The sequence below is a fragment of the Caenorhabditis briggsae genome, assembly GCF_000004555.2.
Source record: "Caenorhabditis briggsae complete genome, chrX, whole genome shotgun sequence".
Classification (NCBI taxonomy): Eukaryota; Metazoa; Nematoda; class Chromadorea; order Rhabditida; family Rhabditidae; genus Caenorhabditis; species Caenorhabditis briggsae.
This window is the reverse complement of record NC_013491.2, coordinates 15,150,335-15,167,373: the sequence shown is the minus strand read 5'-3', so window position 1 is coordinate 15,167,373 and position 17,039 is coordinate 15,150,335. Positions and strand designations below refer to the sequence as shown.

At 36.8% G+C, this 17,039-nt stretch overlaps 3 protein-coding genes and 1 non-coding gene across 4 annotated transcripts; 2 read left to right on the top strand and 2 right to left on the bottom strand.

The window, feature by feature from the left end:
• Positions 1-430: 430 nt before the first annotated feature.
• Positions 431-3,419, top strand: Cbr-ttx-3 (the record flags this gene model as incomplete). Its single annotated transcript, XM_002645290.2, has 8 exons — positions 431-662; positions 877-1,048; positions 1,090-1,195; positions 1,241-1,310; positions 1,363-1,530; positions 2,919-3,097; positions 3,150-3,254; positions 3,309-3,419. The coding sequence occupies 8 exons, from the start codon at positions 431-433 to the stop codon at positions 3,417-3,419; spliced, it is 1,143 nt and encodes a 380-aa protein (XP_002645336.2).
• Positions 3,420-3,817: 398 nt separating this feature from the next.
• Positions 3,818-9,184, bottom strand: Cbr-lact-7 (the record flags this gene model as incomplete). The annotated part of the gene is made up of 14 exons (XM_002645289.2): positions 3,818-4,024; positions 4,500-4,624; positions 4,668-4,891; positions 5,023-5,143; positions 5,372-5,521; positions 6,645-6,832; positions 6,918-6,975; positions 7,466-7,623; positions 7,672-8,153; positions 8,202-8,371; positions 8,419-8,673; positions 8,718-8,851; positions 8,898-8,968; positions 9,107-9,184. 14 exons carry the CDS (start codon positions 9,182-9,184, stop codon positions 3,818-3,820), a joined length of 2,421 nt encoding a protein of 806 aa, XP_002645335.2.
• Positions 9,185-10,093: 909 nt separating this feature from the next.
• On the top strand, positions 10,094-10,177 carry CBG28334. The gene has a single exon. It is a non-coding gene (tRNA).
• Positions 10,178-12,091: 1,914 nt separating this feature from the next.
• CBG00263 lies at positions 12,092-13,141 on the bottom strand (the record flags this gene model as incomplete). The annotated part of the gene is made up of 6 exons (XM_002645288.1): positions 12,092-12,164; positions 12,241-12,321; positions 12,486-12,539; positions 12,596-12,698; positions 12,951-13,064; positions 13,114-13,141. 6 exons carry the CDS (start codon positions 13,139-13,141, stop codon positions 12,092-12,094), a joined length of 453 nt encoding a protein of 150 aa, XP_002645334.1.
• Between the last annotated feature and the right edge of the window lie 3,898 nt (positions 13,142-17,039).

Sequence of the window (17,039 nt, the reverse complement as noted above, 5' to 3'; positions counted from 1 at the left end):
CGGGCGCCGACTCATATGGGGGAGACAAAAATTGAAAGTGGTGGCTTTTTGCAGAATATTGTAGACGAGTGAAATTTATTGAAGGAGGGCTACACTCCCAATATTTTTATTCTGAAACTATTCAGTTTTGGTTTGTTTATCAACTTTTTTACTTTTTTTTCCCCATAAGGATCATATAAGGATTTGAGCAACTGTAAAACCAATTATCTAGAAAATAAGATTTTATGAAAATGTGATTTGGAAATTCTCTGGGTTACTTACCAAAAGAAAAAATTCCCTAGTGTAGCGTTTTCTGTGTTATTGTAACATGCAATAATATATCTGTCCTACCACTCTGAAAAAAATCCTTGTTTTTATTCTTTCTTTCTTTTTTATCCAATTTTTTTTCCAATCCTGTTATTCTCTATTTTTTTATAGGCAGCACCTTCACATGCTCTTTAATTCGGCCTCTAAAGAAACCATTGCACCTCATGTCATTTTTCCCGAACCAACGACTTTCCATTTTGGATGGACTAAACTCCAGGAATACGATTTGGCCGAGAAACTTCATTCACCCCAATATGCTAACCTGAATGTAGTCGCTGCCACCTCGTCGGCACCTACACCGGACACGATGATTTCCAAACCTTTGAAAATACCGAAAAATGAACCAAAAGATATAAGTAAGTCCGTTTTTAAAGAACTACTTTCACCGAAACTATGAGTAATACGTCTTCTCTTTCAAAACAGAAATAGAATATGCATAAAATGGAGCATCTCATTCTTTTCCCCCACAAACTAAGCCAATAATGAAGGCAATTATCTTAGGAATCTCTTGGAAACATTTTTAGGAGCCTCAGAAAACAGGCAGTCTCAGAATTCTATCCCAACTTTCAGATCATTGCTCCTTTTGTAAATTTGCTATCGTCGACAAAGAAATCAGTGTTTTAGAAGGCAAATATTATCACCATCGTTGTCTTCGTTGTGCCATGTGTGATATGACTTTTGATTTTAATGATAAATGTTATGTGAGAGATGGTTCCTTTTTATGTCGAGCGGACCATGCAAAGTGAGTTTTCTGATTTTTCCACTGATGAAAAAAAAGTTCAGGCGGTACCAAAAATGTTGTCGGAAATGTGAGCAACCTTTGAACAGGGAGGATATGGTTATGCGGGCTAAGGAGATGATATATCATAATTCATGTTTTGTGTGTTTTGTAAGTTGTTTTTTCTCTCATTCTAATCGACTTTCAAATTTGCAGCTTTGTACAAAAAAGTTGAACACTGGAGATTTTTATACAGTTTCACCGGAAGGCCATCTCTATTGTCAGGGTAATATTTTTCGATTTCCTTTGTCTTTCACGTAACAAAACATGTTTTTCAGCTCATTATGCCGTTCCAACGCAGGTGTTATTAGAAGAACCTAAGTCAACTACCGTATCTGCTGTAGCCTCGCCGCCAAAAACAACACCGCCAACTGCAGTAATCCTTCCTTTATCTTCAACATCGCCGGCACCAGAAGCACCAGCCAGAGAAACATCCGAAGCGGAAGGTTAGTTGAGTTCCGAGGGTACTAATAATTTGTGAACGGCCACCGTATACATGACAGCAGAACAAGCGACGAGGGGTTCTTATTATTATAACGAAGAGGATGAGCACACTTATGTTCGGGTGTGAGAAAAGGAACAATTATAACCCGGAAGGCGCTAAATTAAAGAAGAAGACCATTCGGAATCAGAAACTGCTCTTTTAATATTTTGACTCTTTTAGTTGAGTCAATTTTTTGTTACATTGATAATGCAACTATTCACTTGGAAGTTCTATTCAAAGCTATCCATACGATTACATACACTCATCTTGAATCAAAATTTGTAGACCGAAATGTAATCTGGTGTGTTGCATTTTAGATGATAAGCAAATAATTGGTCGGCGGTGCATAAAACAAAAACATGTCCACAGGTGGCATGGGACAGGAAGCGCGACGATTTGATACACCTAGGTCGGCATCAGATTTCAAGCATGTAATGTAAAAAGGTAGAAGGAGAGACGGGTAAGCGAGCGACCCCGTTAATCTCTTATTTAGTAGAGGACAGGTACCGAAAAATTTCACGTTCAAACAGAAGGAAAAAGGTTTTTGAAAAGAGAAGCGGGATCTATGAATTTTCGAAAATGAACTTGTATAGTCGCCGAGAGTTCAAACAAACAAATAGCTGTGTTTTGTGCTGGATTTATATAAATTAAAAAATGAACCTTTGAATTTTACCCGAAAACCCGTATTTACTTTTTTCGAGAAATTTAGCACTAGCTGAAAATTACAACCACTTCGACAGAAGCTTGTTTCTTGATTAATACAGTAACGGTCAAAAATTAAGTTCCAAAGTTACCAATTCAGTTTAATATGGGCCATTTTTTGTGTCTAAACGTATTTCCTCTGATAGAAACCCAACCAAACGTCAACATCCGCCTGAATTATCTAGGTTGCGGTGAAAGCTACCAATAACATGTCAACTGATAAGTTGTTCATCAGTATCATTGAAATTTCATCAGTTGAAAAATGTTGATATGTTTGCTTCACAGGTGTCGAGATAATTATGTTCAAAATTGATGGTCAGGGTGGCTATCTATTGGCGCAAGTGCTGTATTACTTGTCCATCTGGCTTCAAAATTGTTATCAATCACAAGCTCTTCCTCAAAACGAAAAAATATACAGTACCTGTTGATGAGACATAGAAAAACGCATTTTCAGTTGATTTTTCGCCATTTTGACAGTTTCTAGATGTCTGGAGCCCGGCTTTCAAGTTTCCGACCACTTAAAAATTTGGAAGAATGTAAAACAGACTTAAATGAAAGACTTTGCATTCGCCGATTTTTGCATATCCCCAATTTTCCTTCTATTTGCCCATTAAATTATACAATTCCAATAGACTCAAAATTTTCTAGCATCGACCGACGAAGACGGAAGTAGCAATGGTCATCAACGAAACAAGCGGATGCGTACTTCTTTCAAACACCACCAACTCCGAGCAATGAAATCTTATTTTGCTTTGAACCACAACCCAGACGCCAAAGATTTGAAGCAACTTGCTGTCAAGACTAACCTAACCAAGCGAGTTCTTCAAGTGAGTCTTATATTTTTTCTCAAACACATTTCAAATAAACCATATTTTTCAGGTGTGGTTCCAAAATGCTCGTGCCAAATTCCGCCGGGGACTTCAAGATGGTGGTCGGCCCGGAAGCCCAATGCTTGTCATTCATTCTACATTAGAAATGAATCCAGTAAGCTTTTTTTGTTATTTTTACCCATGTACGTTTCTCAAATTCCTCTTTCAGCCACTCTCTACTTCATCATCTAATCACTCCACAGATGGTTTCCCTTCGCTCAGCTCTCCGCCTTTGACCACAGAAATTTATTCGCCAAATGCCAATTACACACATCTTTAGATCTGTACATAAAATTCATGTTAACTTTTTTGTCCTTTTTTCAACTTTTCTAATTCAATATGATAATGTTTTACAATTTCCATATTTTGATCTCCTTCCCCTTTCAATTGGTAGTTAGAACAGTTTTGCCATCATTTTTTTCAAAGAAGCATTTTTATTAACACCAAAATAACTTTTATCATTTCAAATAAATAATTTACAAGATAGAAGCAATACCCGTTTGTGCTCAAACAAAGCATTAATAAATACAGAAAAAATAAACACTCGGGTCCAAATAAATATTAAAATAAAATTATAAATAAAAATACTGGTTCAGCGCAGAAATACAACGGTGGGATTTAATACTTTTTTGCAGTGAGAGGGAAAAGAGAAAAGAAAAATAATAAATCTGTTCTGTTCTAAGCGAAGCGAATAATGTGTGGATTTGTTGTACTATGAACAGTCGTTCTCTGTGTCGCTAAAGGGTATAGATGTCGTTTTGCACTTCTAGAAGATCTCCTAGATTTTTGGAACAAATCGTAGTCGTCATTCCACCAATCGCAGTTGTTGCCGATGTGGTGAAGTACGTAACCAAGTTCGTGGAAGAAATCTCTTTCGGAATATTCCTGAAAATACAAGGAAAATGACAATACAGAAGAATTTACAGTGCCGGCCATAATTATAAAAAAACGCGTTTTTCAGTTAATTTTGACCTCTTTCAGGAGTCTAGAGCTCGGCTCAAGCTTCCGAATATTTTGAAGTTTTTAGAGAATGTAAAACAGACTTAGATTGAAATTTTTTGCATTTTTCGAAAATTCCTAGTTGTTCAGCAATTTTCCGATTTCGGAAAGACATGTCCTCTCTTCACGTTGCCAGTACACAAACAGGGATGTCCTTCAAAGATCGGCAAATAACAGAAAAACTAGGAATTTCCGAAAAATTTCTGTAAATGTAAAGTTATTAATCTAGATCTGTTTCACCCTCCCAAATTTTCGACTTTATCCGACAACTGCCAGCCGAGCTTTAGACTCCCGAAAATTATCAAAATCGACTGATAACTGTTTTTTTTTCATATATGGCCGGCACTGTTAAGTCACAAACCTTATTGACAGTGACAGCCATCTCTAATCCATTGTCCAACCGGACCAACATTGCCGCACTACCCGGCATACGACCGTCATGCTGCCAGCCGTTGAATCCCATGATGTTCAATGACCAACCCAAGCCTTTAAAAATTCCAAATCTCCCTTCATAAAATTTGAACCTCACCATAAGTATCATTGGATGCAGGAGATGGTGTTGAGAGTTCAGCAATCGAGTATTCACTCAAAATGTCTTCTCTATTATGAAATCCATCAATACGGCTCATAAACATCAAAAGTTGAATCGGGCTAGCAATCCATCCACCCCATGGACCGATTCTCTCTGGTGGTAACATCTCGTAAGGATTGAATCCCAATCCATTTCCAGACATGTAGTACACAACTTCTCTTCTGAAACAATCCTTGATGAAAAAAAATTTCACAAAAAAAAAACATTCAGAAACATCTGTCACTTTTAGGGGAGTAATAAAAACATTCAAAACTTGAGGTAACACATTAATGTGAGTGCATAAAAATCTTACGGTGCCCGCTCGCTGATGCTCGGCCTTGCCACTTGAATATCGTAAACGCCAGATGGTGCGAAAATGTTCTTCTTGACAAACGCCTCGTAGGACATGCCGGTGGTCGTTTCGATGAGATATCCTGCCGTTTTATGATTAAAGTTTTGAGATTTTGAAATTTTTAAAAGTTTTGAGCTTGGAGAAAGAAAGAAAGAGCATCAAAGAAGGGGTATTGCGTTGATTGTATCTCTTTGAAAACAATTACAACTTTTTGAGTTAGATGTGACAAGCAGACAAGCTTCGGAAAAATTTTCTATCATACACTTTTTGTAAAGTTCTTCATCACTTTCACTCTTATTTACAAACTCACCTAACAACTGATAACCGAAATTAGAATAAATCCACATGGATCCTGGTTTGTATTCAAGTGGCACATTGGTAAGCACGTGCTCGATGAGCTCCTTAGTGGTCATGTCTGGCTGGACCCATGCAGCGTCAGATTGCAAGTTGTCCCAGCCACCTGGAACACAAAATTTGAGAAATCTTGAAAAATAGAAACAAGGCAATTTGTGTCATCAGGGGATGATACCAAACTTGTTCAAGAAGATTTGTACCCAAATTTTTTTTTCTTAATTTTTGGAAAAAACGAAAAATTGGTTTTTGAATTAAAATTTTTCTGTTTTACTCTGAATTTTGTTGGTTTTAGTCAAGTTGGCAATCGAAAAAAAAAAGCAGAAATCGAGAAAAATAGGCGAAAAAAGTTTGAAAGTGGTTTTTTTTCAAATTATGATAGGTAGTTATCATACATTTCTCTAAAAAAATCTCTGATACAGAACAAATTAACAGGAAAATAGGAAGGATTTCCGGAAAATTTTTGAAAAATACATTATGTCCTGTATATGCTGTGATAAAGCGTCAATCTATGCTTGCACTTTAAACTACTTCAATTTCTGTGAGAGATAACATAAAATCTGTCGAATGATCGTTACGGTCGTTCCAATATTTACAGGAGTATGGTGTTTGACTGTCTAGTTCCTATTCATTTTGAATTTTGAAAACTTATGAGAATGTAAAACAGACATAGATTGAAAGTTTTGCATTCACAGAGTTTTCGAAAATTCCTAGTTTTTAGCTTCTTGCCGATATCTGAAAACACCTGTTTTTTCACCTTTCAAATACAAACATGGCAAAAAATTGGGGTATTTCAGAAATTGGCTAAGAGCTGAAAAAGTAGGAATTTTCAAAATAATCTATGGATGCAACTTTTTCAATCTGGTTCTGTTTCAGACTCTCCGCAATTTTCAAAGTAATTGGAAACTTGACAGACGATCTCTAGATTTTTGAAAATGTCAAAAACCAACTGAAAAATGCGCTTAGGTATACCTTATTGACCGGTACTGTATCTCATTCCCTGTGAAAAATATGAAAAAGCATTCAACTGATGAAATGTGAGCAATAATATGACAAACATTTTAACAGTTGAAAACGTTTTGATATCATTTTTGAAAATGAGATACATGGGCTCAAAATACCCAGTTTGGGTAGCACGTTACCAAAATGTTTGCGGAAGTTTTGTTCACAAGTTTACAGTGGCATTCTATGACCATTTAAAGTGATGTTCTTCTACCAGCCTCTTCACTTACCTGACGTGTGTTCCAACAAGTTGCGTACAGTAATCTCTGTCACATATCTCGGATATTGATACTTTTTGCTGAACTCGCTGCCGAATATTGAATCCTTGCCAAACAGTTTGGAGTCCAGTGTGAAGTGCCCCTTATCAATCAGCAGCATTATTGCGGCCGCGGTGACTGGTTTTGATACTGAGCCCACTCTATAAAAATATTGTTTGCGTGAACCATTTCTCAATTGGTTGAGAATATATTATTTTTTCGTGAAATTTTTTTTTCTAATCGAACCGGAATTGATGATTTGGCGTGACGGGCTCTTGTTGTCGAATGTCGGTGTAGCCGAAGCCTGGAAAACTGATACATGTATCCAAGTCATTGAAACTGAACGTCTATGGCTCAATGAATGCGAGAAAATTGGTGTTTATCTTACATGACGTGGTTGGGGACAAACATTTTAAAAGAGTGTCAGGTTTCATCCAATTTTTTGTGCTTGATCATTCAATCGTATTCATTAATTTTGAACTCAGATTCTTTTTTTTTATTTTGTTATCTCTAAATCCTTTCCTGGCAGTAACACGTTGATATTACTGCTCCAGGTAAAAAAGAGATTGCAATGGAAACTCTGGTTCTTGATCATTTGTTCCAGTTCAACCCGTCCTCAAAACTGTGTCTCTTTTTTGTTGTGACCATTTCTTCAAATTTACTAATCCACTTGTTCGACAATGAGAACCACAGGAACCCATGAAAGAGCCAGTTTAGCACCTTCCCGTCCAAAAAGAAAAAGAACAAACGGGAAGACGAAGAAGAAGAAGTTTCTGATACAATGAACAAACAACCTGCCGCGAATTTGAGTTGCTCTTTTTTGGCAATCGCAATGGACAGTCCAGGAATATTCAAGTCTTTCATGAAGTGTTCAACTCGTTTGATAAGGAATTCCATTTGGTTATCAGAGAGAAGTTCTGGGGATCCTTTTAGGAAACGAACTGGGATAGGACTAAAATTATTTTTTAGGAAAAATGGCCTCAAGTTAGAAAAAACTTACGTTTCATCCCAAAGTGGTGGCGGATTTGGGTATCGGTTCACATCAACATCGCTCCATAGCACTACGTAAACAACGTTTTGATAGTTATCGGTATAATGGGACATCTGGCGAGGAATCATATTGGGATTTCGTTGCATGTTTCTGTACATTGTCTCCAAATTCTGTCCAACTTGTATACTACTTCTTCCATTTCTATTCTCCCAGATTCCAGTACATAAAACTTGATTTTTGTTGTTGAAGACTCTCAAGGAGGTTGCAACAAATCCTTTCTGCACCAAGATTCTATCTTTTTGCATACACGCCTCCATTGTCAATCCATAGTGAGCTTCGTATTGAGCTTCTGATTTCACTGGCTTCTGCCAAACACCAACGTATTTTCCTTTTCCTGCCTCTGTATAACCACAGAGGTAAGTCAAACGGTATCCATTATTTTCAAAATGCGTTTTTTGCTCGTCTGCGTGTGGTTGTCCAGGGAACCAGATCTAGAATTTCAGAATTTGGATTTCTTTTTTCCTTTTTAATTTACTTACATGAAACTCAACTCCAGGCACTCTCTCCCAGTAAGTGGTAAACGTAATCTCTCCAGGTTTCCCTTCCTGACCACAAACTTGAGTAAGAGCCAAATCACGAGCCTCGTTTTCCCTCACTGCTTTGATCAACTCATCGAATGTCATTGGAGCGGGTTTGATGAACACGGGTCCTACAAAAGAAATGCATAACAAATAGAAACTAGATGGTCTATCTCACCTGAGTACTTGTGCATAATAGCATAATAGTTGACATCCTGACCTCTGAGATAGTATCCCATTGAAACTAATCTTCCTCCGTACTGTAGAGAAATCGCTAGCACGTTATCAACCAAACTCTCGTTTCCTGCAGTTAACACCCAAGCTTTCTCATTTGGTGCCGGTGGGTGAACAGTTTGAAGTGGTGGAAGACGATTGTTGGACATCATTCCAGGCATTCCTGGTCCACCACCCTGCATGCCATTTTGCATACCGACTATAGTAGGAATTTATACATGAAAATTGTTACCAGAAACTCACAATCTGCTGATGTGTCGACAGGAGAGGCTGCTGCTCCATTTGGAGGCTCGTATGGTTGTGCGGCTTGTTGAGGCTTTCTATGTTTTTTCGCTAGAGCTTTGTCTACTACTCGTTCGGGCGCGGTATATGGATATCTGTAAAAAGGACTTATAAGAAAGTTTCAAAGAAATGATATCTTACGCATTGATTCGTTTGCCTGTAGTGAAACCATGGAAATGTGCATTTAAATCTAGCTGTTCTCCAGTGCAAGGCTGTAAAAATTGAAGTTAAAATGTTATTCTTATTTTGATGAACCTAATTGGTTTTCAAATGACAACAAAAGTTTGAAAATGTAAAAAGCTCATAACAGCCCCACCGAGATAAAATAACTCAGATAAAATTTCAAAAACCTCAGTAACCTGGATAGTGATGAATGCCAAAACCAGAACACCAATGGTTGGTGATAACGACAGATGCAGCAGCCGCATTCTCGTCAAAACCAAATGGTGAAAGGAAGAGACCGAGTCCTTCCGAAGCAACACACGTTGAGCCGCGCCGCGCCGTCTTTATGCCAAAGACCGCACCCGAGGATGCAGCCGCGCGGAGTCCCTCCGTACGGTAGGCGGTCGCCCCGGACGGCTCTGCTCGGGCAACACACGTAAATCGCAAACAAACATGACAAAAAACATAGAGACCCCCGTAACACAACAGACAGGCACATATACAGTCAAAGAGTGACTCGCTGTGGCAACAACGAAATCAAAATGAAATAGGTAGATGAGAATGGGAGGAAGGAGGATCAATTGAACGATCCCGATGTTTTGAGCTTCCGAACTCTTGATTTTGTTTTCATGATCGGCAGAAATGTTGTGTTCTAAAAACCTTGCAGTTTTGAAACGAGATAAAAAATTTAAAATAATTGAAAGTAGATGAACTATTTTTGAGGTCTTGATTTTATATTTTGGGTTAACAACTGGAAGGGACAAACAAATCCAGCTGTGAAAAAATTGAAAAACTCAACCGGAATTTTGTTTAAACGTAATTTGATTTCTATAAAGTTTTTTTTTCCACCGACTGACTTGAAAAAATTCACCGTATTCCTTCGTATTCCCTCACCGTATTCCCAAAAATACGTAATTGTTTGTAATGTCCAGATGGCCGTCCCACGTTTTTTTGCACTACATGTCTCTTTACTCGTTGCCTTCTACTGACCCCAGATTTCCTCAGATCTTAATCTCCTCCACCTGCACCTCACCTTATTTCATAATTGTTGTTGTGTCCTTTTTTTCTGTGCTACTAAACCCCGTCGCGTTTCCATCTCTTTCTATGGAATGGAGCGTGACAGCGAGGAATGCAAACGAAGTAGATAACATAACTCTCGTCCAGTAATCGCGTACAGCACGATGGCCGAGTGGTTAAGGCGTTGGACTTAAGTTCCAATGGTGGGTAACACCGCGTGGGTTCGAACCCCACTCGTGCTAGATTTTTTTGTTATTAAGAACATTGTAACAAGGTTTCGAAATTAAGATTTGCTATGTTCTGACAACTTTTATTTGTTCCTCAAATATTTTTTTTGAATGTATATGAGTGTGTACAGTGTTGGCCAAAATCATATCCCACAATGATAATATTAGTTGAAAATGGTCGACTTTATGTGTCTTAAAAAGTATTTACCACTTGTCAATTTGGTCTGGAAGTTTTTGGGATTGTAAATTAAAAAGAGAACTCTATTTTTGTAGTCGACAACTTCTTTGTGCAATCACTTGTCAGAAAAATATGTTGCGTAAAACAATTGTACTCCTTCTTTTCGCCAATTTTTTGGCTTTTGAGATGCTTCTGTTTAAAAGAAGGTATCTCTTCCCCTGTCTTTCAGTTAATTTTGATCATTTTCAAAAATCTAGAACTCAGCTGGTTAGTTTCCAATCACTTTGAGAATTTAGGAAGATGTGAAACAGACCTAGATGAAAAACTAAGCATCCATACAATTTTTTCAAATATTCCTAGTTTTCCAGCTACCGTAAAAACTGTAATATAAAGCTACCTGTAATAGAGCGCCCCCTCTAATACAACGCCACCGACAGACACCCTCCGAAAAATAGAACGCAACCCTTTAATAGAACGCCATCTGTATTAGAACGCCACCTCGAAAGAAAAAACAACGATTTTGAGCGGATTACAGTGATGGATAAAAACGCAATCATTGATGATTGCAACGAATTTTTTGAATTTTTGAAACCGACGATGATATTCGCGAAGAGGATGATAGGGAATGTTCTCTTGATTTCGATTTTTAAGTTGATATTATTTCCTTTCTCGTTGATTTTTTCCTGTTTTTGATTGTGGATGAAAGATTTTTTTTCAAAAATTTGTCTTCGAAAAATAGAACACCACCCTCTAATAGAACGTCACCTGTAATAAAACGTCACCTCGAGACTCCCTCCAAAAAATAGAGCGCGATGGCGTTATATTACAGTTCTTACGGTATTTACCTATTTCCAAAAGTAACCTTTTTTCACAGTTTCAGTAAAAAAACTGAGAATTGTCAAAATTCGCTGAAACTTTTTTCATATATTTATGGCCATGGTAAGTGATTTTTCAGACAGAAAAATTTGTCCATTTTCAACTAAAGATTCAATTTTGGGAAAGAATCTCAGCCAGTACTCTAAGAAACAAATAAATGTTGCCGACGCTTTTCTTTTTCAATGTGAAAACTTAGAAAATTCACATTTGGCTTCATGTTCATCCCCAAACAATATCCATCCAACCTCGATTTTCAAAAATCTTGATCGGTTTGGTATATGCAACTCTTAATGACAGCTCCTACGGAAACGTGCACTTTTTCCCTCTGTGTGTATCAAACTAACACTTCGTATGCTTCCCCATTCGATCATGTAAAAAAAACGCCTGGATTTCTTAGATGTTTATTTTGGCGGCGGCTCATTGAGCCTGAACGACTCGGCGAGCAAACAGGGAATAAATGGTTGAGAAGAAAAAACAGGGGGAAAATCGTAGCTCGATCATCATAACTGTATGTGTGGGTATCAGATTTCTTGAGTGTGATTCATACTCAAGTGTATAAATTGTGTTTTTTTTCAAGTTGAAAATGAAAATGTTTACATTTTATGACGTAGAAAAAACGAACCATGGACAAGATGTAAATTGAACAATTTTGGAGAAAAGAGAACTTGCAAGAACACTTCTTAAGAGATTGCTGATAATACTGATTGAAAAAAAACAGGGAAACTAGACAGGGAAAAAAAACTTGTATAGAATTGTTTGCAAACGGTTACAGAAACTGCTTTTTTGAGATCAAATCACAGGATGATGGGTGTAATATATGAGTTATATATGACGAAGGTGTGGAAAACTGGGTACATAGAAAGTTAGACATTGAATTACAGTTGCAGTATTGCCGAGTCCTCCAAATCTTCAAGTACCGTTTCTCGGGTTCTAGATACCACGATTCCTCTGGAATAAAAACAAGATTAATTTTTTTTGAAGTTTCAGTTAATCTAGAAGAAATTATAACAAAAAAGAAACATACTTTCGTATATCGGCCATTGCCATTAGTTGCTCGCCATTCTCCGTTGGGAGGTCGTCAAACATATCGTCTTCCTCGGCCCATCTGAAGAAAAAATCAAGAATATTTATGACATCAACCAAATTTCTCCCCTGGTGATAGAGGATTGGTTTGTGGTGTTTAGAATTCAAAGTCACGCACTGGGCTTTTTGGCTTCAGGCGGTTCCGGGTCACTACTCGGGTTTGAAATGTATGTGTTTTCAACTAACCTGTTGTAATGTTTGTTTGGTACACTGATGTAGAAACCCATACGATTTGATGATCTGAAAATTAAAAAAATGGAGTTATCAAATATGTTATTCTGAAAAAAAAAACTTACGCGCAACAGACTATAAAGATGGCGAACGCAATCATGAAGACCACAAAGAATAGAAGAGCGATTTCCAAAGCACTCCAGCTGTAGTTGGTGGCATTGACATCAACTGGAATAATATACCGAATTCGTTCGCCAATATTAAACGCGGGCATTCTTTCTGAACAATCTGGTCTCAAAAAAAGAAAGGGCACCTTCTCTTCTTGTCCCAAAACAAAACGAAGCGCTCCCAAAACACTTGTGTTAAACCCACTAGCCCCTCCCACAATTGTTTATCCCCCCCCCCCCCGCCCCCCAATCCATTTCAATGGATTTGTTCAAGTGTTTCTTTGTTATTTTCCAAAAGAGTTCTTATACTTACACTGGCAGAACGGGCCATGGAACGTTGGCGGGCAGATACAACGGTACGATCCGGTAGTATTTGAACATGTTCCATTGTTGAGACAGTGAGTAGAAATGCAAGAGCTCAGGAAATCTGAAAATAATTATTATGAGTTAGTTAGCAATTATAATTATCTCAATACTTTGTAGTCTTTTAATTGGAATTCCCATTTTTGAAAAAAGATTAGTATGAATTGGTATTTCTGTTTACTTGAGAATAGAAATGACTCAATTTTCAGACGCGCAAATGCTTTTCAGAACCGGAATCCGCATAATTTGTTAGATTTTACTGGAATAAAAACAGCCGTCGAATAGACTAAAACACGCCTCAATTGAGAACACAGGAAGGAATTCTAAAAATTGTTCATCAATTTTGAATGAATAATTAGGTTCAAATCAAAACACAAGAAATCATAATTATTTTATCATTTCACTCTAACCGAGTCATTGAATTTTTTAGCTATAAATCTCTTAGTTTAGTGAGTCTTCTTTACTTTTTCTGTATCAAACGCCCCCTCAATGCGCTTTACACATTTCAGATGCCAAGTCGAATGACGAGAAAGATGAAAATCTTACCGAATGAGTTAATGAAATACATACGAGATAAGGCGTACATCGTTGATCATTTAGCGCGCTTTTTTGCACTTTGTTCTCCCACACTTCAAAAATCAGCAATTAAATTGAAAGCATATTCGAGAAAAAAAAAAGAATACGATAAAGATAAAAATTTAACAATAAGCTAAAAAGGCTTTTCTCACTGTCTGACCAAATTGAAGAAATACGAGGGTGGCCTGACAAGCCAATCTTCCTAGCTAGAAAAAAATGCAGATTTGTTATTGGAGAAAAGATGAATTAATTACTAAAAAATGAGAATAAAAATGGATAGCAGAAATCAGGCAGGCGACAAAAACAAAAAAGAAGAAGAACGAAGGGAAGGCGGGGGAGAAAAAAGGTCTCAAAAGAATATATGGTGTCAACTGGAAGAATTTGTTTATTGAAACAGAGAGATGACACGTTTTTTGTTCTCCGGAATTTCCAAGTAGGAAGATTCTTGCTCTTTTTGACCAAATTTGAAAGAAGCATACATTCTCGAGGGCTCACAATTTTGGATCCACTTCCTTTCCAAAACACTAGACAGAATTTGTAAGTTCTTCGTAGATTCCCTTGTTCCCCTACTGCCTATTACTCATTTGACTCAAGAAAAAATAATATGTAAGCATAGAAAGTAGAAGCTCAAAAAATCTGGGGTGAAGAAAACAAAGGAAAGGGGGTGAAAAGGGGGGGGGGGCGAAAAACGTCTTTTCTTATCTCCCAAGGGACAGTTTTTCAAGAAAAAAGTGCTCACACACATTCATACACACATGAAATATTCGCGAATAGAGGGGGTAGGGTTCATCTCAGATTTTGATTTCTTTCTTCTCTTTTCTTTTCTTATTCCAACAAGTTTGAGAAATTGGAAGAAACGAAAAACATGAAAGAAAAAAGGCTAAGAAGTTGATGTGCAAGAATAAGTGAGAAGGAGAGGAAGAGTCAATTCCTCCCCATTCCACTTTCTCAATCCTATCCGATTAGTTTTTTTTGGGAGGGCACCGGAAATGAGATAATGGAAAAAAGATGTGGATGGATGTGTAACGGAGGGGAAAAGAGCACGGAGCAAAAATTAGAGATGATTGTGAACTCCTAAGTTTTTTTTCTAGTAAAATCGTAAGAGGATTAAATGGGATTTGTTTTTTTTTCAACATATGCTGTGTTTGCATATTCAAAAAAAAACTTTTTTGGCTTTTGACCTGATTTATTTCTGTCAAAAGGTTATGTAGAAGCCTTTTAATAATTTATAATTTTGTTGGATTTTGATTTCTGGGAATCTCACATCCAGGAAAAAAAATAAGTTACATCACAATTGTTCCATTTTTCTCCCTCGCGGCATTAATAAGAAAACATGTGAAAACGAACGGAAAAGGGTCTCAAGCTCAAGACGAAAACACCGTGATCCTAAGAATTCCTTTTTTTTTCTGATAGAAAATAGGAACTCATTAGAAAAAGTTGAAAGTGACAAGGGAGATACGACACTTGAAAAGTTCAGAGCTCTTCGAAGTTCATTAGGACTGATGTTTTTTTCTTTATTTGTTTCCGGTTTCAATACAAAACAAAAACGATGTATAAACAAAACAGAAAACTCAGACAAACGTTTTTTTCTTCATAGCTTAACTAGAAGAATTCCTTTTGAAAACTTTCAACGAATGGATTTAAAGAAATAAATTGTCGACTAGGAATTCTAAATTTTGATCGATGAAAAGGTGGCAAAAAGAAAACGAAAGAAAATAAAATGATAGGCTTCCGGTTAAAAAATATAATTGGTTTCAAATTGGTATGACAAATTCAGACGAAACATGGAAATCCCAATTTTATTTTAATGAGAGCTGAACTCTTGACACACCAATTTTCAACCAAAGCACACTTCAAAAATACTGACACTTCACGTTTGACACGTCTATCCGGATTCGAAATCCTTGGTTCTATGACTACAAATTAGACGTCAATTGGTGGAAGCCATGCCAGGAAGTATCCCGCCTTAAAAAACCTCTAGACGTATATCACTTAATCATACATATTAAATCTATCTTCCACTTGAGATCAGCCGAGGAAAAGTTCTTTTCCGCATGAACAGCGTAGACGCTCATCACGTGGTGGAAGGGTGTTCGCTTTTGAATGAGCGCGCTCCACTGCACTCTGGCGGTAATTCAAATTTTAAAAATCAACGTGGCTGCGCAGCAAGTGTTATTTGTAAAAAATCGATACGGAGTCTTTTTTTACTTACAACTTCCAATGAGAAAACGTGAATTGTTTTTAAACGTGTCGCCCTTGTTTCTCAGCAGAGAGCGTTCGAAAAAGCGCACACCCTGCTGGCTCCCTCCGTGGCTCCCTCCGTGGCTCATTAATCAAACATGAATGTCTAATGAAAAAATCCAACTTATTATCCATGTCTGTACTTTTCAAATCTCAGACTTTTTCCTGGAAAAAAAATTATGAATAGTACCAAGATGCATAAATTAAAAAAAAAATAGTTGTTTGTTTTGAAATAATAGTATACAGTTTCTTGGAGAAGATTTTACCTAATCTTATGATAAAAGACTTGGTTTGTGATAAGAATTTGAAAAATCAGATCTAATGAAGGATGTACGAATTGCTATCAAAACTGATGAATGTGTTGGATATTTAAATTTTTTAAAGGGCAAGGCTAGGGTAGTTTGGAATCGCCGCTTGGAATATTTTGGAATGTCGAAAATTCCCGCTTTCAAAATTTCAAAATTTCGGAATGTTCCAACATTGAAAATTGGGGTTTTCGGAATAATCACATTTTAACATTTTCGGAATTATTGAAAACTCAAATTTCAAAGTATAAATTCCATTTTCTCATCACAAAAACGTCAAAAATTGGTGAAAATTGACAGAAAGATTTTAACAAAAATATATTAAAAGTAGTTCCGTTTGAAATACCGTAGTTCAAAAACCTCTAATTCAAAAAAAAGCTCCGAAAATTCTGATAGGAAAAAGTCGTTAGGTATTTTGCCGAATTTTCGGATTTCAAAGCCCGTTCACAATTTTCCTGCTGATAATGTGCTTGATATCAAAACGTTTTAATGGACAAGGGATCTCAGCGAGTTCGAAAAATCGGATGAGATGATCCTTGGAGCAAAACTGCTCGAAACTTTGAGATCATTAAAATTCATAGACAATTTTCTAGTCATTCACTTCAAAGCTAATTATTTTTAACCAATTCACTTATTTTTAATTTACAAAAAATAAATGTTTTAAATGTAATAGTTGTCTGACCACCAAAAAGTTTCTTCTTGTTACTTTCAAATTGCAACTGATTGAATGCAAATTCAATTGTTTCCCGTTTCCCCTACTTTTTTGGCGGACAAAAAACCAACGGGACCTTTTAAAGTGATTTAAAAAGTTCTGCACACACGAATTGATCATAAATTATCACAAAATACAAAAGTAAACTTACACTTTGCAAGTAGGTACATCATCCTGATGATAGGAGTACAGTAATTGAAACTTG